This window comes from Crotalus tigris, unplaced genomic scaffold (genome assembly GCF_016545835.1).
Source record: "Crotalus tigris isolate CLP2741 ecotype Arizona unplaced genomic scaffold, ASM1654583v1 scf7180000023677.1417738, whole genome shotgun sequence".
Taxonomy (NCBI): Eukaryota; Metazoa; Chordata; class Lepidosauria; order Squamata; family Viperidae; genus Crotalus; species Crotalus tigris.
In genome coordinates, this window is record NW_024100113.1 from 903,624 (window position 1) to 927,340 (window position 23,717).

At 33.4% G+C, this 23,717-nt stretch overlaps 1 protein-coding gene across 7 annotated transcripts in view; it reads right to left on the reverse strand.

The window, feature by feature from the left end:
* Positions 1-23,717, reverse strand: part of LOC120297712 (metabotropic glutamate receptor 8) — a 552,386-nt gene that overhangs the window by 83,043 nt on the left and 445,626 nt on the right. For all 7 annotated transcript variants that reach the window (XR_005553869.1, XR_005553867.1, XR_005553868.1 and 4 more), the window contains exon 8: positions 14,561-14,697. Coding sequence is in view for 4 of the 7 variants with exons in the window: in XM_039320663.1 (XP_039176597.1) it covers positions 14,561-14,697 (137 nt within the window). In the remaining 3 variants the exon portion in view is untranslated. The remainder of the gene's footprint in view (positions 1-14,560; positions 14,698-23,717) is intronic.

Below are 23,717 nucleotides of genomic sequence, written 5' to 3' on the forward strand. Positions count from 1 at the left end.
CAGAAATGTTTCTACCAATCCATGAATGGAGAAACTGCAATGAATCAGTCAGTACCTGACAAGGAAGAAACAGTGCAGTTCTGGAAGCAGATATGGGATAACCCAAAGAAATACTACAATGATGCGGCTTGATTAAAAGAGGTGGATGCAAATAAAACAGAAGTTGAAATGAAAGATCTAGTAATAACAACAAAAATGGTAGAAAAAAGAGCAAGGAAAATCAAAAATTGGTCAGCACCAGGTGAAGATGAACTGCATGGGTTTTGGTTGAAACATCTAACTGTTATAAACCCACTCATTGCCAAGCAATTCAACAATATAATACAAGGAGGAGAAATTGAAAAGTGGCTAACAACTGGGAAAACCTACCTAATAATGAAAAATCCAGCAAAAGGGGCAACACCAGGCAACTACAGGCCAATTACCTGCTTACCAACAACTTTCAAATTACTAACTGGTGTGGTAGCTGATGCATCTAGTTGAAAACTTTCCACCTGAGCAGAAAGGAAACCGCCCCAATAGCAGAGGAACAAAAGATCAATTCCTAATAGACAAAATGATCTTGGAAAACTGCAAGAAAAGGAAGACCGACCTGAATGTGGCATGGATTGACTACAAAAAGGCATTTGACTCTCTGCCACATGACTGGATAATCAAGTGCCTAGAAATAACAGGAGTCAGTAGAAACATCAGAAAATTTGTGCAAAGATTGATGGCACAATGGAAGACACAGTTGCAGATCAATGGTAAGAGACTGGGAGAGGTTAATATCAAGAGAGGAATATTTCAAGGAGATTCATTGTCACCATTACTATTTGTTATTGCACTGTTTCCTCTGTCAACAATACTGAATAACTCAGGACATGGCTATCAAATATCAAAAACATCTACCAGACTATCCCACCTCCTTTACATGGATGATCTGAAGCTGTATGGAAAAACATCATTTGAAATAGAATCGCTGCTCAACACTGTCCGTATATATAGCCAAGATATTGTAATGGAGTTTGGCTTGGACAAATGTGCCACACTTACTATCAAACAAGGAAAAATAATGAAAACTGAAGGAATCAAGATGCCCCACGAAAATAACATTAAGAGTCTGGATGAGGAAGAGTACTACAAATACTTGGTATCCTTCAAGCTGACAACATCAAGCACACTGAAGTCAAGAAAAAGATTAGAGGTGAATACATCAAGAGAGTGAAGAAGATCTTAAAGTCCAAACTCAATGGAGGAAATACCATAAAGGCAATCAACACCTGGGCAATTCCAGTCATTAGATACACAGCTGAAATAGTGGACTGGATTCAAGCAGAATTAAAAGCAATGGATAGGAAGACCAGAAAAATAATGACAATGAATCACGCCCTTCATCCACACAGTGACATTGACAGACTTCATCTACCAAGGCAAATAGGTGGGCGTGGAATGCTGCAAGTACATCAGATGGTTGAAGAAGAAAAAATGGCTTTGGAAGAATATCTGAAGGACAGCGATGAAGATGCACTGAAATTAGTATATCAGGAAGGCTTACTGACTACTGGAGAGACCAAACTGGCCTACAAGAAAGATCAAATGAAGAACAGAATAGAAGCATGGGAAGACAAAGCACTACATGGCCACTACATTAAAAAAAAAAAATAGCTGGGAAAGCAGATATTAACAATGGCTAAGAGCAGGAAAATTGAAGAAAGAGACCGATGGACTAATTCTGGCTGCACAAGACCAAGCCTTAAGGACAAATGCATATAAAGTCAAAATCATCTTTGTTGCTCTTCTCTGTACTCTTTCTAGAGTCTCAACATCTTTTTTACATTGTGGTGACCAAAACTGGATGCAGTATCATTAACTACCTATCTCTATAGGAGTGGCACAGTGGTTACAATGCAGTATTGCAGGCTAACTTTGCCCACAACCTGGAGATCGATCCTGAAGGGGCACAAGGTTGATTCAGCCAGGTGAATAAAATGAGGATCCAGATTGCTGGGGGCAATATGCTGACATTGGAAACCACCCAAAGAGTGCTGGAAAGTGTGCTTTCAATGGGACGGCATATGTCTAAGTGCTAACGCTATTGCTATTGCTATGTTTTTTCATCTTTGTTTTCACCATGGCCATGTACCAATTCATGCTCTGTTCTTTTTTACTTAAAATCCACTTTTTCCTTTTTGAGAATCTCACCAAGTCCATCCATCTAATCACAATTGTTTCAATCTTTCCCTTCCTCTCAATCTATTTACTTTTTCTTTATGTGTTTGTTTTGCAATTTAATCCACATGTATTTTCTCTATATGGTCAAAGTAGTTCAGCATATTTTTTTGTATTGTACTTTTTACTCATTTCTAAATTCAGTCCACATCTGTTCATTTTTTGTCAAAATTTTCTTCTTTTACCATACAAATTGCATAACTACCTCATTCCCACATTAGTCAACTTATAGATTGTTTCTCCTGATATACCAAATTGAAAGCACCATCTTTTAACTTATATAAATATATTAATTTCCCACAAAAGACCACATTCTATCCACTACCTTCATGCAAGCAATAGGCCATCTTAAATTTTCTCCATCTAATGTATCAATGTACACTAAAGCATGCATGTGTAAATTGCCAATATTTGCTTCAGTTTCCTTGCCAATAATATAGTGAGATCTGCATAAAATATGTTTGCTCACATTCCTTTGATGAACCTCCATAAATATATTAAACTTATTCCCAGCTCACTCAATCCTGAATCATTTGCTAGGTATTCTATTTGTCCTTGCAAATGCTTTACTTCACCACCAATAGCAAATCCATTGTAATTGTTCTACTTTTATTTTTTTTTTATGCCTTCACTTCTATGTTCACTTTTTCCTCAAGATCTACTCTTGATATTCCCAAATGATGGTTTGTCTCAATTCTGGACTATATGCCATAAGCTAAATCATAGCCCAATTTTACTCAAAGCAAGCTACCATTGTTCTATGCAAAGTTCTATGTAGACTTACATAGAGATTTATCTTGAAATTCTACGTATGTCTGCACTCAACCAATCTGGAAGTATTTGTGTATTGACATATACTGTATTCAGGTTGCTTTTATTGGTTTTCCATATCCAAATAATGTTGAGAAAATAAAATGCTTTAAATAATAAATTAACATGTATTGCTTTCGCCTTGCATTTCTTTATGAAGTTTCTGAGCATTTGTACCACATTGCACAATATCAATGATTACTGTGGGATTCCGCCAGTTATGGCATCAAACATTTGGCTACATGATAAATGTGCAAGAATTGTTCACATTGAAAGTTCTCTGTTATATGCAGCATCACAAACATTCAAGTTTTTTTCTGTGACTCTATACATTGATCAACCCAAAACATAATCATAATTTTTTTAACTGGAAAGAATTAAGCTTCGCTCTCTATTAAAATAATTAGGATTAATGGGATTAATATGGGTTGTTATTCCCTAATTAACTTTCAAGCATATGTGTTATACAGTATCTGTATTGAAAATTAAACCTGTTCTTGCTTCTAATAGGAAAGTTCCAGAAAATAAATTCACAATAATTAATGATAATAGCATCAAATATATAATTTTACTAATGAATTAAAATAAATTTAATTTTCAAAAAGCATAAAAAGTATCTTCAGACCAATTTTCAATGAAGACAGTTTTATTGTTTTGATTTTCTTCTGATTACCTTCAGTATTAGCTGGATCTAATGCATTGGACCATAGGAAAAAAGTGACAACAATGCCAGAAGTATCACTGCACAAGTCATAACTTTATGTCTTATTCAAAGCTATTTTTCCCCTTCACATCCTTTCTGCTTCAGCATTTTCAAAACATCCTCATGCTTCATTGAAGAATTCCAGCTTTCCTTGTCTGTGAAATGATAAAACTAAAATACTTGTTTGCTTAGCTACTGCACCAGAAGCTTAAAATATTTCTATGTCTAATGCTAATCCATATTCCATTGTCTCAGATTTCTCTCAGGGCAATATTGATGTCATTGTATGCTTTATAGAGTACTTATTGGATATTTTCCTAGGAATCACAAATTGGCTATGCATTTTGCCACTATATCATTAGATGCAGTATCCATTTCCAATGTTTCCCTCAGCAAAAACAAAGCAGTAGATCATCCAGTTGTTCAGGCTCAAGTTCCCTGTGTTCCATTGCCAGTATTCCACTTCAGAATACTCATTTGAGGACTCTACACTTTTAAGTTTGCTGTCTCCCTTACTTCCTATTCAAATTGGATATTGAATTATTATGAATTTTATCCCATCCCACTGTAGCTGTTTTTAAAGACAAATCCAACAAAAGCTCATGCTTTACCCATAGTTATTGACCTGCCTGTTCAGCTTGGCATCTGCTCTTCGTGCAGAGAGGTCCTCTGTTGAGTCAAATTCTATCAAACAAGGAGAACATGAGTAAGACCTATCAAACATTGAAGCCTGTCTGACAAGAGTCTTGCAGTCTTATCCCTTGGCTACTTGGCTTTGAGCTACACAGAAAACCAGAGGAAGCATTCTCAAGAACAGAACTGAACCAAAACAAAAACTACCACCTGCATCTATTTGACTATATGACTAAACTAAGCACCACAGCTTCGTTTTCTCATTTTAGTTTTCTTGCTGATGAATCTGTGGATTTTATATATATATAATGTGTATGCTTGGAAAATGCATTTGCCATTGACAGCTCCTCTATTAAAATATTATGAATAAAGGTATAAGCAAAATAAATATTAGAAGATGTTTACAAAAGGACTTACAAAATAAGAAATTATTATTATTACTTAATATAGTTTTTAGCATAACTTGAATATTCCCCTTCCGAGTATGAGAGAAACTGACTGGCCCAAAATCACCCAGCTGGCTGAGCAAGATGGATTTATAGAAGGGCAGTCTTTTTTATATAAAGTGCTTAGTTTTTCATGCATATGTGGTGAGGTCCAAGAGAAGAGCCTTCTCTGCCATTTTGCCTGCCTTGGGAACATCTTACCCTCTGGAACAGACAGGTCAAACTTGCAACATCATGTGACGCCGCGCAACATATCAGAGCTTTTTCTCCATTGCCAGCAATGGGGTGGGCACGGCATCCGGATGAAGCATCCAGCCCATGGGCCGGCAGTTTGACACCCCTGCTCTAGAGTGAGGTTGGCTCAAACCCTCCTGATCTCCTGCAAGAGCTTAAAGAACTGGCTCTGCCAGTTGGCTTGTGGCTCCAATGGGGGGACTGCATCACATGGGAGTGTTTAATAGATTAATAACAAATCTCACCTCCTTCCATTCTCATTCTACTCACTCCCTCCCCATCTTTTAAGGGCTACTTGGATCTTTATGGAAACTAATCAAGGAGAGAAGCAACCTAGAACTAAGGAGAAACAGTTAGAACAATTAACTAATGGAACAACCTGCCTCCTGAAGCGGTGAATGCTCCAACAGTGGATGTTTTTAAGAAGAGACTGGACAGCCATTTGTCCAAAATGGTGTAGGGTTTCCTGCCTGAGCAGGAGGTTGGACTCAATGACCTCCAAGTTTCCTTCCAACTATTATTATTATTATTATTATTATTATTATTCATTATATTTTATTTATATTATCTATAAATTTTGTATAGTTTTATCTTTTTAATACCATGTTGTAATCTGTCCATTTATTGGGCAACCAATAAATTTAATAAATAAAAATAAATAAATAAAATAGAACAGCATGCTACAATATCCAGTGGAGCCCTCTTCTTTGAACATATTTTAGTTGGTATTAATACCAAAGCAGCAACAGGATACAGATGCAACCTTGATTAAATGATGTAAGGATTTTTAAGAGAAAATAAATGATAATTCTGTCTTGTAAAATGAGAAGGTGTGAAAAAAAAATCCAAATTTCTCATTCTGGCTGAGAATACTCTTGGCAGGCTTTCAAGATTCTGTTGTTATATTCTACAACAGTAAAATAGCATTTGTAAAATCCTTTCTCTGTTTCCTGACCTGGCAGACTTATGAAGAAAATGGAAGAAAATTACATAATCTTCTTTTCATTATGGTAAAAAGAAAAAAAAACAATTCTGTAGAATACTAAACAATAGAGCAGCAGTAATGTAGCATAGTTTTTCAAGGAAGCTGATCCTATGCACGCATGGATGAATACAGATCATATCAACCAACTACTGCTACCTTAAAACATGTCTAAGAAGCACAAAGCAAGGTGCCCACTAAGCTGTCAGAAAGGTGGGAAAAAGAAGCATTGGACTAAAACTGGTATGGAAGTAAAAGGGAATTTCATCTCAAATGGACAGAGAGAAATCAATCTAGAATACACCAAAGTTTCCTATCTAACCACATTGTATTCTGGATAACTCTGATAAGGTGGAGTCAAGAAACCTATGACAAGGACCTTATTTTCTCTCCATGGATTTTATTATTTAGAAATCAAATTTATAGATTGCCTATCTTACTGTCTAAGTGACTCTGGGAGGTTTACAAGTAAAAAAAAAATAACATCCATATAAAAAGTCCATACAAAAATAACAAATATACAAAGAGCACTCTTAAGCCACCAGCCAACTCCAGGGTTTTGAATCAGTGACAGCGGACTTTCTCTGGAGTAAAATGGCTATGGAAGCATATTAAGTTGCTGTTCCCTTAAAATTGTGGAGAGGATATTGCAAGTTTATGAGGCAGTGGTCTGTAGCCTTTTGTGGGAAACAACAGGACCAAGTTATCATATATCATATGTATATCCCTTATTTTGTATCCCATGCTGTCTGTAATATTTCCAAAACAAGAACAGATTGAAGAACAGAAGAACCTTAAAATCAAACAATGCTCCCAATTTATGGCATGTTCTAGATTTTGATATCTAGGGACATATATCTACAACATTCACTGGTATGTGAATCAATCCTAAAAATAGATTTGTTCTTAATCAGAAAGGCTTTCCTAATTTATGAATGCCAAGTGCTGCAGGATTGTTTTTATATCTCCTTTGGAAATTTAAAGCTGAATATTCAAAGTTGCTAAATCTACACATTTTTTGTGAAGCAATATAGGTGAGCAATATGCAGGTGTGATGCTTAAATGAATAAAAGATGATTTTAAAAAAAGATTCTTGTTTTGTATTCATTACAAAAATCAACATAATTGTTGATACAGATAGAGACATAAGCTCCCTGTTTTATTTATTAAATGATTTGTTGTTGCTGTCAGAAAAAAGAAGTTAAAATGTATCAAGAATAATGATACCTATGGCAGTGAAACAAGATCAGCCATGGAGCAGAAATGAACAGAATTACACTGGCTACCTTAGTGTTTAGCCTTTGTCAGAGGAAGAATTATGTTAATGTTTTCTTATATTTGGCTTAACACTGGTTTATTGAGCATAAATGTTTGAGGCCTAGTTGATTCGAGTTAGGCCTTATGCCTGTTATAAAAGTACTGAACCAAAGTCCATATAATGGCATATTTCATAATTTAAAGAAAATATTTGTTTTGCACTGTAGCTGTGTCTTACCCAATATGAATTTGCAAGTTTGCTCATTTTATATGTATATTTAGAACATGAGATTTGGATGTATGGGAAATGAGGAAGTGATACTTGCAGCAGAGTGCAAGTTTCAAACCAACACGTTATAATGGTTATGTGGAAAGATGTGATTAACAGAAAGAACAAGGAACTGATTACTGTTTGCTGCAAGGTCAGCAGCTATGTGTTTGTGGTTTTAAGGTATAAAAGAATGATGTTGGGGTAGAATTGGGACCATTTGATCACAAGCTATCCACTTGACTGCTTGTTCATTTGATCCTCACTATAATGGGTGATTGAATGTAAGTATTGGATGTGTGTTCTAAATTCTAATAAACCTCTGGATCCTAAAGTTAGACTTTTGTGTATGCTGTCTCTAATGAGTTTTTCCCCTGATACCTTGGATCAGGGGTGTCAAACTTGCAATATCACATGTGTGTCACAACATATCACAACTTTTTTCTATTGCCGGCAATGGGGTGGGCACAGTTTTGGGATGATGCATCCAGCCCGCAGGCCGGCAGTTTGACACCCTTACCTTGGATGATGACTTACCTGTCCCCCCAAACAAGTTTATTCTCAAATCTGAACTATAGTCACCAGCACTTCTCCATGCCTAAAAAATGAATAATGACCATAGTGCATGCTAGTTTTTTATTGTAAATTGACATGCCATTGCAAATTTGGACATTCCACTTCCTTAGGTAAAACATGGACAGAATTTTAAAGGAAAATTAGCTTGTTAAAATTGGCTGTTTCTCACACAGATATCAAAAGCATCCATGTAGGTTTTCTCGGCTAATTATCTAGAGACATTGAAGATACCTGACTAGCTTACCACATCCAAAATTAACATGCAGACCACAACTAAATGATCCTTTGGATTTTCACATGTCTCTGAATGTGTAGCTCAAAATGTTACTGAATTTAAAATAAAACTAGTTATAAAATGCATATTTTTCTATATCTTTCATTTAGAAATGCAAGAAGGTACTGTATATTTTGAAGGCAAAAGCATACCTTTTTTTGCAAATTAGGTTTTTTCCTTTAAAAAGTATTGATGAATACGGAAGAAATTTGTGCATGAATACATGCAAAAATGTATTCTAGCTTTGTTTTACAAACTATCCTCCTTTGGGTTTAGTAAGAACATAACACAAAAGACAGACGCCAAATTGTGCTTAATACCAGAAACACATTACTCTTTCCTCACCATTACCATCCACCTCTTATCTTGAAAGACATTCATTGGTTGCTCATTATTTTTTAGGAACACTTGAAAGTTGTTGTGCTTTAAAGGTCTAAATTGGTGTTTCTCAAGCTCAGCACCCTTAAGATGTAGGAACTTCAACCAACTCTTAGAATTCCCAGCCAGCCATATCTGGAACATGGCTTTCTGTGGATATGAATCTATCTAATGATAGGATCATTAAAAGAGATTTTCTTACAGATGTCCTCACTTTCTGAGGTTCCTTCCTTCCAGAGTTGTTCTTTTCTCTCTTTCTCCTTTACCCAGCTCTCTTCATTTTGAATTAGTCAATATTGATTTTAACTATGTCTACCAGATTTCTGTATTGTTAGTCACCTTGAATGACTTCTAGCAGAAAGGGAGAATGTCCACAGATTTAATATAAATAATAAGAGTTACCTGTCTATTTTATAAAGCTATCCCAAGGAGACATACAAAAGAATTGTCTGCAAGATCTCAAGACATCATATGATGGCCTGAGAATAGATAATGCTTTGCTTCAACAGCTTTCCTTTATTTGCACAATTGTTTAAATGTAGATTTTTCCCATTTTTGTCAGCTGTTGTTCTGCATAAATTATTGATGAGTCAAACATACCATGTTTTACAGAAAGTTAAAAAAAAACTTACTTTAATCTTGAATGGTATTTGTTATTTTTTTAAGTAAAAATATCTATCTTCCTAACAGCTATATTAGCTTTGAAAAGAACGTGAAGAGAGAGTGTGCCTGAAGCATTTACATTACTAAGGGGTAAAGGCAGAAAGCAATTCTGAAACTAAAAGGAAATCCGGATGTCAGCAAAATCTGCTGACATAGGTATCCTCAAGATTTTGTAAGTTTTTTCCAAGGCAGACTCAGCATTTTCTGCCCAGAAAGGAGAGCCACTATCATATTGATAGAAATAGAAGCAGCACAACAGACTGAAGAAACCACTCCGATGTCCATTGAAAAACAGTTACCTGTAAAATAAATCTAAATGTTTGATGCGGCACCAAGAAAAGAAAAATTAAGTCTCATGATAGTGAACATTCAGGATTAACATGTCCTGGCTACAATATCCAGCTGTTCTCTCAGAATACAACTATCCGTTGATATTGATTTATTCCTTAATTTGATTAAATGGATTCCTCTGCTTAAATTTTGTCCCTTTGCCTGTTAAAAAGATATATTTGTGCTATTTAACATCAGAGTATTTTGAATATTCCTATCATGAAAACAAGTTGCAAAGACTTTGCTATTATGCCAAATATAGCATGCAAAACCAGATTACTTGTTCATTATTTTAACCAGCCATTATTGTATAATATGATTCACTGCAACTTTCCAGGATCGTAGTTGAAGCGCTACTTCATAACCTGCTTAAATATTTCTAATATGGCAGTTGTCTATATGCTATAATTTATAAACATGTAATATCTGTCTGTATTTTTGCAGCTGTAGTCTGCTAACTCTAATATATGTATATATAAACCTTTCAGAAATTGTTGGAGTATCCAATTGTCCTAGAATGTTAAATTGTTAGAGAAAGAGCAGGAAAAGTATAGAAAAGGAGATCCATGTTGAAGCAACTTTGAACTACAAATTTAAAGCCATTCAATTCTATCTCTTTGTTAGAACTAGAATTCCTTGAAAGTTGCACCCTGTTAAATTTGCAATAAAATATACTGATCATGTTTTGAGAATCTTAAAAGAAAGCCATTACATTCCTCAATGGGCTTGCAGTCTTCTGACACAAGAACACTCCATCTTTCCCCCCATTTTCCCATAGCCTTATTATGTGATTGGTTAAGCTGATGATAAGAGTATTCTGATTCAATTTTTTTAAAAAAGCATACTATATTGGGTCATGAACATGGTATCCTTCCCCAGGAAAGCAATATTTCCTGTATTGCTTTTTATGGATCCACAATTTCAGATGACAATCTGCCAAAATACTGAACTTCTTATATTACTTTCATACATGTTATGATGCATGTCCAAAGGAAGAGGTCTTGCAAAGTGACGAGGCAATACCACGTCTTGTTTTATTTATTTATTTGTTTGCCCCTCAATCCCTGAAGTAACCCTAGGGGAGGGTTATACACTAGGACAGACATGTCAAACTCATGATATCACATGACATCATGCGATGTATCGGAGCTTTTTCCCTATTGCTGGCAATTGGGTGGGCGCTGTTTCCTCGTGATGTGTCTGACCCACGGGCCAGCAGTTTGACACCCATGCACTAGGATTTTTAAAATATCATGGAGGCAATAGAAAGAGCAAAACAAATAATAACAAATTGTTCCCCTTAATTCTCCCTGCCCATGTGATACCTCTGATTACATTGTATATAGCATACATCATAAACAAATAGTAAAATATAAAGAACAAGAAATCAAACAAAAGGAAATTATGCCTGAGTTCACACAGTGGATCAAGTCATGGTTTGTTTTAGTATAAGCAAGAATGATTAGGTTCTCATGTAAAAATACTCTATAAACTACACACTACATGATGCTTTTTTGCCCATAATACTAATGAGTTTGCGCAAAATTTTTGTATATCCTTGGCAACCATGCTTAAGCAATCCTGTTATTTAAACACTACAGTACTGTACTCCTTTGTTGACATATGGTAGATACACATTAGCTTCTCTGAGTTAATATTGTAATTGTCAGAATTTTTAAAGCTAGAACATTGAGGTAGGACTTGCTATATGTAAGAACAGGTACAAAATGAGTTAGGTTTAGTGTTAGGATCTTCATTTTTTTTTTTTTTGACATTCACCATTTCAATTTAGTATTAGAAAACTATGTTGAGAAACAATGTATATGATGTTATTCTCATTAGTTGCATTTTACAAACATTTTTGCATATTATTATTATCATTATTATTCTATTTATTATTTTAATGGTTTACAGTATAATGCATTTAAATTGAATGAATGTAAGCTGCCTAAAATCATTTCTGGCGAGATGATCAGCATGTAAGTTTAATAATTTAATAAATAAATAAACAAATAAATATCAAAATATTAGAAGTATAATATATTATACTTACTACCCTACATATCGTATTTAATCTAATTATTATTAAATTAAGTGGGACTTACTTCTAAGCAGAAACATATATGACTGCATTTTATAGCTAAATCTAAGCAAATATATTGGTAAACCTACTACATGCAGTACTTATTTCTTTTAATTAATTAATAAGATTGTAGGTTGTATAGCATAGCCAGTAATAGACAAACAGTAAACAACAATTACATATTCATGACTTGTAATCTCTATCTTTCTGTTTCCACAAGGTTTAGGGAAGTATACATGAAATTATTCCATTTCATCATCAAAACAGTTTTATCAGCTTTATTACCATTAATAGATTAGAATAACTGCCAGAAAGAAAGTTGAACAACATTTTAAGTATAAAGCAATAGAAACTTGAGAAAAACTGGCAAAATGTCATTCAGCTACCTTATAATGATTCCAAGGAAACAAAGTCCTCTAAATTGACTGCAGTGGGTCTCTTGATATTGACAAACAATAAGTAATGTACAGAAATGCTACCATTAGAATTATGATTAAATACATAAGAAGGATTGGTATAATAAGCATCAAAACAATATTCATTTTAAAAAGTCTGTAATTAACTCTTGTATTAAGAATTGGTTTAACAATGATGCATGATATTAGCTAATGATGTGCAGAATTTTCATCTGTTTGGATAATCCCATAAGAAAAGAAGATGAGATATGAAGGTTAGGTTTTCTTTACACACAGTTTTTTTTAACTACACATCTTATTGGAATTATTCTATGCCATTATATGATCATCTGACTACTCAAGGAACTGCTGTTGATTTAAATCATAAGATTCTTCTTGATAAGGTGAATAAATTTTTAATATAAAGGGTCAGAAGCTCAACATAAATTTAACAGTAACCAATTATAAAAGAGAGAATTGATGTACAAAATAAGGCACAAGTTCTTCCCAACATTACAAATTTTTAAAGAAATTATTTTATTTGTTGGCAAAAAAGACATTCTTTCATGTGGATGAAAATATTTCTTCAAAGTAGGAGAATAGATTAGCATTAACTGAAATCTTCATATATCAAGGTTCAAATTCTCTATATACTTATTGTGGAATAAATCCCATTTATTTAGTAAAACTTGCCTTCCTAGAATAACTTTAAATATTGCACATCACAGAACAAAACCCAAATGCCACTGACTTAATTAGATTATGCCATATCTAGCACACGTTTATGAAAGATACTGACAATTACTTGTGATATATCACTTCAAATATATCAAAACTCCTGGCAATTAAAATTGATTAGAAAGAATATGTCCATTGAGCACACTTTTTGGGGAAATACTGGACAAAAAAAATTCATTCTATTATTCCTAGAACTTCTCTGATTTGTATATCTTATAGTTGGATAAGCAGCAGCAACTTTAGAAGTTAAGTAATTAATTCAATACATCTGCTATCAATAGTAATTTCAAGAGAAAATATTAGAATATCTGTGAATTATATGGAACTTTGAAAACAATCTCAATGTTTGGGGAAGGTCTAATAACATTTAAAACAATATTAAAAGGAAAAGCCAAGAGGGTAAAATCTCTGTATAGGTGTATTAAAATGACAATAATTAAAGTTCAATTTACAATATAAGAAACAGTTATCCGAGTAAAGGAAAATGCCGGGGTAGCTTTTCACTAGCGTCATGAGGATCATAAATTTTTCCTTTAATCTTTTTAAAGTTCCATATAATTCATATATAATTGTTCTTGGAATTACTATTGATAGGAATTGTAATTGACCATAAACCATAACATTACTAGAAAATATTGAAGGCATTGAAAACATCATTTACCATGCTTTCATGTTGATAATGAAATTTAAAAATGTTCTATCATTTTGCTCTTATACTTTTCTGCATCAAAGATTTATATTTTTATTTTTACGCTATAGGCAGAATGAGAAACTTCTTCTTAGCCAAATACTGCATATTTTTGCTTGAATAATAGCAATAACTGGATAGCCTCTTGCCAGAAAAGAGTCAAAAATTAACAGCAAATATGGTAAAGAGGTCTAGTGGTTGGATATAGGAACCTATTTTATGTATTACTGTTGGTAGCACAGTCATAATTATTGCAAAGTAGCCTCAGAGTAGTAATCATTTGTAAATCACTGTTATTTTGTTATTCTTATCATTGGCCTGTTACAATATAAACTAGTACTATACGAATCTTTTTTGGCCAATCAAAATTCACTGTTTAAATTATATTTATTAATTTGTTATTTTTATTTAATCATCAGCTGGTTTGTCATTGAGCATTTTCAATGGAATATTGACAAATAGAAGAACACATTCATGTATGTGCAATCCTTTTCTGACAAATAATGGGCTGATTCAACACTGGTTCTGGATGAATTCAGAATGTAATTAGAATTAGTAATCATTGAGGTGTTACTTTCAGGAAGGCTATTCTATCAATAGTGAATGTTTGAAAGATGTTACAGCATGCCAATAAACTGGAGAATTCCAGCAGTCTTCTAAGAAAATATATTGTTCTCTGGAACAGGTTTCTAGGCTCTTTCTCTTTATCAAATGCCTGTTGTGAGTTGAGTGGCTCATTCTAAGTACTAAATAAACAGATCAGTTAATACTGAAACTCATTTTAAATAAATGCAAAAGCCCCAAGAAACAAATACATTTTTAAAAAAATCATTGCTTTTAAGTTAAGTCATATTTATGAAATAACATCATTAAACAAAATTACAAACTTACATTTAGATGAAGTTGATTTGTCCAGTGGCCAATGATTTTATATTCTGCACTTCTGTTGGTTATTTGATACTGGAAGATATCGTAACGTCCAGGTGCATCTCCATTTTCATTGAAAATGACAGGTGTTCCAGCACTCCCTATGAAAGATAATAAAATTCTTACCTAATAATCTTAATTTATTACTGGAATAGAATTACATCACTTTGGCCACTAAAGGAGAAAACCCAAAAAATCCTGAAAAATATGTTATTCTTCTGAAAAGCAAGTATCAGGGATCAAATAGTTATCAATGAGTCTGGAAGCAAGTTCAAAGATCAAATAGTGACCAATGAGTATTAATTGATGGGTGTAATCTAACTACCTGTACTGTTTTTAAATTTATTGATTGTTTAGTCATTTCAAAAAGTCTGTATATTATCAGAGCATATACAGTCAGCATGTACAGTTTAATTTGTATCCAGGTTCAGCAACAGGTATCTTCAATCAGGCTGGGTGATTCTATTGCTATTTTATATGTCTATAGTGAAGTATTCACTTAGTCTAGGCATTAGATCATTTCACCTTTTTATGGACCTAGAGGAATGTAAATATTAAGAGATTGTGTAATAAAGAGAAGGCTGGAATTGCAATGAAATGCTCTTAGTTAGTTTTCCAATTTATTGGAAAATAATTGTTGCTCCAGATATCCCATTTTCCAGTGCTTTGTTTTATGTTTCCTCTACACGCATTCAATAGTCTGTCAGCCAGTCAGCATTCTGCTAAATTCTTAGTTTATTTGTATATTTGGTATTTCTTCCTTGCAAAACTCACTGTGATTATATAAGAAATATTATATGAAATTAGTATCAGTATTAGTATTAGTATCAGTTTATATCAGATCCTGAGTCTAGCATTAATATGAATAAGAATTGGAATTAAAATAATCACTTCTTGAACTAGAATGCAATGATCACTGAATTGTTTTACACACATCTTTTCTTATATTTATGTCCTACATAAATTATTTTAAAGAAATGGTGTGGTGGAGAAAGAGAATTGGTACAGTCTCCAACATTATATTAGTAGATTTATGCCCGTTTGCCTGGAATTTCCCCGAATGCTGGTTAGTTCTCCAACTATATTGAAAAGATTTGGGATTGTACAATGAATAAAGGAAGTAGATGAATCTTGACCATTACTGAATAAAATTTGATCGGTGGGCAGTTATCACAACAAAAATCTGGAAAAATGTATATTTTATGTGCTGCATAAAGCTAATATATACAATTCATAACTAATTTTAATTGTTTATTTAGCAATTGTCAGAAAAAGTAACTACATGTGAATTAATACATGCAATCTAAATGCAGCTGGTCACAAAATGCTCATTTTAATATAGAAAAAGGAGTCAATGCTCTACACCATTATATACTGTAACTAATAGAAAATGAATGCTCTTCCAGCCTTGGAAGCATCATTTTTCCATGATCATAAAAATATGCAATATCATTATCATTTTCTTCCTGATAGTTTCTAAACTACTGGTAAATTCATATCTATATCTAAAGCAGTAGAAAACCAGAGTCTCCTGAACAAAATTAATAACATACCCACATAATACATGTGATTATTTCACTCTGAGCACCTAATATCCAATTAGCCAGTTACCCACATTATTCTAAAAAGATACAATGATGTCCATTTACATCAGAAGAAACAGTGCCAATATATTCCTACATTTCCAAATGCACTTAAATATGCAATTATATTTGTACAATGCTCTCACTCTGAGAATAAAAAACTTACACATAATCAAGCCTTTCAGCTTTGTAAGCAAGCAATTCCTGATAAAAGAAGAATGTATTTAGATCAGAATATAAAATAAAACTTGATCAAATGAAGCCATATTGAGAGTATGCTAAAGTGTATGCTTCACCTGTCATTATTACTAATTTGCATCATCAGAGTTGAGTGCCAAGGTAGATTATTGATGGGTCATTTTTTTTTACTGTTGCTTTCCTTTTTAATTAGCAGTTAAATGGAGCCACAAGATAGTCAGATGCAAAAAAAAATATTTTTTGGGAAAAACATCTATATCAAAATACAGTCCTCAAAACCCCAAAAGGTATATTTAAAAATGGAGAACAAAATCTGTTTGCCTTTATTCTGTGTTCAAGTGGAAGAGATAAAATAAATTGAAATGAAAAGAGAGCTGATAAAATGATAAGAGCTTATGTGAAAGACAGAATGCCAAAGCAAAAATTATCAACAATTAAGTGGAATGAAAGTATTCTAATTTGAAACTGTTGCATTGGCGATAGAATGAACACTCTACTCTATCCAATTCAGTGATAAATGAAGTTATTATCAATGTGAAATCCCAGAAACAGAGCAGCATTTCAAACAATATAAAATCTAAAATAGAAAATTATTGTTCTCCAGGTATTAAAACAAGCAGAAAAAAAGAATTCTATTCTAAAAAGTTATTTACAATGAATGACTGTAACAGAATTTTCCATCCTATCAGGAAAATTACAGTCTGCTCTGAAGTGGAGAAAAATTAAACCTGATGACAATTCTGTGGGTGTTGGGTTTGTTGTTGAGAAAACTTTGCTTCAAAATCAGGTTGAAAGAAAGAAAGAAAGAAAGAAAGAAAGAAAGAAAGAAAGAAAGAAAGAAAGAAAGAAAGAAGACTCCTCTCTGTCATATTTACAGGTACATTTATCATCCACAAATAGGGCCAGCGAACTGCTCATTAAACAAAGTGAAACTGTGACTGGTCCACTTCAGTTTTCCTTTGCTTTACAAACAGGTGAAGATCATAAAGATGAGTATGGATTGCAAAGTTATCTTTTCATCAACACCATAATTGTGAATGGCCACTAAATGACATAGTCACTAAACAAGGATTACTGATAAAAGAACCATGGACAATAAAACTTTGCCAGATGTCATTGGTGATTAAAGGAGCAAACTATCACCTAACATCTTCTTGGCCCAAGATTCACCCTACCCCAACTTTAATTACTCTTTTATTTATCACTTTCTCCAGACTTCATAGAACAATTAGACTTAACTAACTTAACAATTAAAAATCTTTCAGTTCCAAAATCTGTTGTGCAAATTAAGGCTTAGTGACTTGACCATTCAAGATCATCTTACCCCAAAATATTAGTCGAAAAACAAAAAATTCTAAATGTTTAAAGTTAAGTAAATTAAGAAAGGCAAAGTTTGTGTAGCAGGAGTATCACCTACCATTTGTCCATAATTAATGGTAATATAGGGAGGGAGTTCACAAGATTTTGTACTGTCCTGATTTGAAAGGTCAGCCAAATAAACTCAAACATAAAATTAAGCAAAGTAAGGAGAACATTTTAAATAGCAAGTTCAGAAGGACTACAGTGGGAGCTTCCTGGCAGTCATTCCACAGCTTTCCAGATTTTGTTCTTGTAAGATAGATCACATAAAATTTACCCTAGGTCTCTTAACTAGCTGGGGACTACAGTGTATTGATAGAAGCTGAATAATAACCATTCAGTCAGATGACAAAATGCCTTGTGATCCTACCCCATCCCCAGAGACGACTGTCATCTTCTTGACAATTGTTCTTATTTCACTAGGGACATGTAGATGTTACTATTAAAAATTTAATTTTACAAATTGATGGCATAGTTATTGTCCTGTTTAATAAAAGAAAGGTTACTTTGTAGAAACATTGTGTCTTTCCACTTTTCTTTAAATAGCATTCTTAACTTTAAATTATGTAAAAACTCAGAATACAAGAACTCAAGGGAACCTGCCACTTCAGTTATTACAAAATTGCCAAAGCAATTTTACTGTCTCATTATCACATAATTTCATTTCATAAAATATCTAGAACATATAGTTAGCTTTCAAATTATTACTGAAATGCAAAGATAGATGTATGCAAAGCTAAATTACGTATACGTATATGTATAATTAAATTTATATGCCACCTGACTCCCAGTAGATGTGAGTGGTTTACAATTGTTAAAACACTGAAACACAAAATACAATACAGAAATATAAATATATGACAAGAAAAAAGAACAATGTTAAAGAAAATAAACCCAAAGGGGAGCAGACGGAAAAAATCATTTATGGATTAAAAACTGAGGATAACAAATAATTACACTCCTTTTTTATCTTGATAATAGTTAACTAGGGGACCTATAATTGTTTATTGTAAAAAGCAAAAAAAAAAAAAAAGTTTGTTGAGTGCATATATTAATACCCACAATCATAAGGTATTACTCAGGTTATCAATAAAGCACTTAAAAAAGTGATTTAATTTACAATGTTTTATTGGCCAGGTATTTACTGGAGGAGAGCCAGAGTGGTGCAGCAGTTAAGGCACCAGGCTAGATGCTGGAAGATCTTGAATTCTAGTCTTGGCTTCAACACAAAGTCAACCTAGACCAGTCACAGTGGTAGAAGCCATTTTTATTAATATGCAATTTCTATAATTCTGTTGTTGGATTACTGAAACATGCTTTTACCCAAAGCCTCCTTTGATGATCACTAAGAAGGCAATGCTGAAACTCTTCTCAAATCTTACCAAGAAAACTTGGTAATCTCTGAGCTTATTTGCTTGCTTCCAGAAGTTGTATTACCTGACTTAAGTACATCATCAGTCCTAGTGTGTGTGGGGTTGTTTCTTGTTTGAATATATATAAATGCACATGGATGTGATCAATTTTTAAGTCTTTTCTGATACCCAGCAGTTGGTTGAATTTGATCTGGTAACAATAAGACATATGCACAAATGAATGGTTATATAGATATCTCTGAAATGATAAGAGACTTAATTGCAATGAGTTTAAAGTCAAGGAATAATGTAAAAACTGAGCATCTTTTCAAGATTGAGATATTAGAGCAGACATGTCAAACTCGCGATATCACATGACGTCGCGCGACATATTGGAGCTTTTTCCCCATTGCCGGCAATGGAGTGGGCGTGTTTTCCTGGTGACGCATCCGGGCTGCAGGTTGGCAGTTTGACACCCTTGTATTAGAGGTATTCTTGGTACATTGCTTAAATTTGTTTCAAGCAGACCAATACAATATTAAGAGTTAATTGTGGACAAATCCTAGCATTTCTTTATCTACTTTATGGATATAATAAAATGATGGGTTTTTTTAATATTTCCAACTTTTTGTTTTTATCACTACATTTTGATTTAATTCTATATGGAATATAGTTATATATTCATAAAAACATTATGGTCATAATGTGTAAGATTATGTAAATGCTTTGACCTCATGGTTGGGGCTTGGCTCTACTTTTAACTATAGCTTTACTGTATTTCCTATGTTAAAAGACAAAAACTTACAATTGGAAGATACTGCTATGGAAGTAAAATTTGGGCCTTATTCACAGATAAACTCATATTCTAGGATAAGAGTTTATTTTATTTGAAAATAAAAGGATTTGTTTGTTTGCTTTATAATGAATGAGAAAGCAATTAATACTTTAGTTTCCATGTCTGCTAATAATTTATTATAGCAAGAACTTGCATTCCGTGGAATTATGAAATGGCAATATAATTAATTAAAATATTTCCTGATTTTATAGTTCAGTCCAGATTGCATTATCAGCATCTGAAATTTCAGATTTATTACTAAAAATAAATATATATAACACCTTTACAAATAATTAAGGAATATTGCTATGCTGAATATTAATTATTTGCAAGGATCTTCAAATAAATTCGAATAAAGTCATCTAACATTTGCAATCCTGGATTCTTAGCATCTGGTTTCTGCTAACAAGCTGGCTGTCTACATAATAGAAATAATTAACAATATTATTTCAAGTGAGTTAATTATACATTTAAGTATAAGTTTTAATGATTTTTAAAAATAATATAACACATATTTATTTTGTCTTTTATTTCTCTGATGTTATTGGTTATTTCCCTTCCTTTGTCCTTTTTCTAGTTGTCTCTTCCCCTTTTCATATAGGTCAGGGGTGTCAAACTGCCGGCCCATGGGCTGGATGTGTCATGGCGAAACCACACCCACTCCATTGCTGGCAATGGAAAAAAAGTCACAATATGTCACAACATGTCACGTGATGTTACAAGTTTGACACCCTGATATAGGTAATCCTCAAGTTATGACTACAATTGAGCCCAAAATTTATGTTGCTAAGTGAGAAATTTGCTAAGTGAGTTTTGCCTCATTTTATGACTTTTCTTGCCACCTTTGTTAAGTGAATCACTGTAGTTGTTAAATTAGTAACACTGTTGTTAAGTGAATCTGGCTTCCCCATTGATTTTGCTTGTCCAACGGTCACAAAAGGGGATCACGCGATCCTGGGACACTGCAACTGTCATAAAGGTGAGTCAGTTGTCAAGCATACAAATTTAAATCATGTGATCATGGGGATGCTGCAATGGTGATAAGTGTGAAAAATGATCATAAGTCACTTTTTTCAGTGCTGTTGTAATTTCAAAAGGTCATTAAGTGAACTAAGTCGAGGACTACCTGTATGAAAAGAATAACATTTAAAACATAAGAATTAAAAAGGAAGACATGTTTAAAAGACAATACTGCAAGGTTGGCCTGTGAGAATGATTCACTTTGCAGAAAGGACAGAAAGTCTGGGAAATATAAGAAGAGGAAAGTGTGTGTTGGATATATTTGCCGCTTTGTGCTACTTGTAAAAAGTAATATACAGGTGGGATATAAATAAACAAATAGATGAAAATGAAACAAATCATCAAGTGGAATATCTGCTTTTATGCTAACTTTTCACAATTTCAGAGGGCACTTTTTCAGGCCAAAATATCAACTTAGGCTTTGTTCAAGTATTATGTGTTAAAATGCTTCTGCAACAAAGTGTGTTCCTGTGGATATGTTTCCTATGATTGGCCACATAGTCAGTTAGAAGCTTAGTCTGGATTTGACATTTGTATCCATCTATACAGGCCTTCCCAATGAAACCTGGCATAGAGTTGTTTGATCAATTAAAAGCATCACACAGAATGTAAGCTGTTCGGATTAAAGCTGCCTTTTGCAATTGACTGATGGTGATTCTGTAAATGCTGATGGTATTCAAGTGGTGCTCCAGATGTTTTGGGATTGCATCCAAGTCACTTATCACTATTGGTATTACCTTTGCTTTTTTAAAAAAGCATTCTTCTTTTATTTGCATGTCTTTTTCTGATTTTCTGTTATTGCTGTTGTTGTAGTAGCATTGCTTGTTTTTAGTGATTTCAATATATTTGAATTTAACCCATTGCTGAACAGACAGCACTGGCTAGAGATAGGCAAGTTCCCCTAAGTCTATTTCAGATTCGGAGAGTTTAATAAATTTAATCACATTAAGTTTAAAACACTACTTATTTCTTGGGGGCCTTTTCTGTCCTTCTGCCTTTCTCCTGTACCCTTTTGCTTCTGCATTTGACAAGGGATGATGGCAAAAACAGAAATGCTTGTACAATACTGTGAATGTTTTGCATTGTTTGGAATCATGTCCTGAAATCTTGCAAAATAGGTGCTTTTGTTTATATATCATATTTGTACACCATCCTATGTTACATGAAAAAATTGAACACAAATAATATTATTTATTTATTTTCCTGATGATTGCTTTATTTACATCCTAGCTGCCTATGTCTGATAATGCATCTTCAGTGTGTTTGATTTTCTTTTCACATTGGGTTTTAATTTGAAGTTCTAAATAAATGTCAGGCCTTCATACAGCTTAGCTCTAGATAGAACATTATATAATAATGTTGTGCAGGACTTCACAACCAAAGGTTTTGAAAATATTGCTTTGGCGCATACAGGGCATGAATATAGTACATATTTGCAAATATATATACTTTTTTTTTTGAATAGCAGGATGGTTTCTCATATAAAGGGATGGTTTACTATAGGGGATGTAAACAGGTACAAGCCACATTTGTTACCTGAAGTCTCCCAAAAAAGTATGTTGCCTTCTAATCTGAAACCTTGCACATTCCTACTACTTTGCCAAAAATCCATTTCAGCCTCTAAACTGTTCAGAAAGATAACAACCCAGATACAATTCCTCAAAGAGAAATCCATTTTGACAATATAGCTCATGATTCTCATTCTTAAATTCTAGGTAAAGAATTTAACTCTTTCCACTCGGCCTTAGCTCTTCGTGACTATAGGAACACACTCATTCAGGTTTCTTGGCAACAATGCAGAGATAGTTTTTTAAAAACATCTTACTTTTAACTCTAGCCATAGAATTTCTGATGTGACTTGCCATTTTAAGTAAGAGGAAATGTTGCTCTTGATGGGTCATGTTTTCATCTAGTAAAAAAATATTATCATTTGGTTACCTGGGTTTAAGATGATACATAGAATTCTTTGAAAAATAAAGCTAGTACTTCATACAAAACAGGACTTCTAATCTTCCCTCAGGCATGAAAGCTGTCTGAGTGACTTTGGGCCCAAACCAATCACAAGGTTGCTGTTGTAGAGAAAATAAGATGAGCAAGGAGTATTAGATATGTCTGCTACCTTGAATTATCTATAAAATAATAAATGTGGGATAAAAGCAGGGCTTTTTTTCTCATAGAACGCCCAGAAAGGATCTTGTAGGGTAGGCAAGGCAGGTTGTATGACGTGTGTGAGTTCTGGCACCTTTTTTTTTTTTTTTTAAAAAAAGCACTGGATAAAAGCAATATAAATTTTCCCCTAACTGCTGTATGGAGGGATACCACAATAACAATACAATATTCCTGCAGTATGTACACTGCTAAAAGGGAGACTAATTCAGAATTAAATATAAATTAGGACTGGAATGGGTTTGTTTTTGCTTTAGTTTTAATTGTGTTTACCTGCTTATTTATTTTGTTTTATTTTATTTCAGCTTTTGGATGGGGCCTTTCTACTTTTCTATTTTTTTCCCTCCTAGGAGATTTAGCATAGTATTTATCTTTCTTTCTTCACTCAAGCCATAGCAGTTTTTATATAACAGGTTAGGTTTATTTTCAAAGTATGTACAGCTAGTTCTTGACTTATGACCACAATTGAGCCCAAGATTTCTGTTGCTAAGTGAGACAATTGTTAAGTGAATTTTGTCTCTTTTTAAGACTTTTCTTACCACTGTTGTTAAGGGGATCACTGTAGTTGTTAAGTTAGGAACATGGTTGTTAAGTGAATCTGGTGTCCC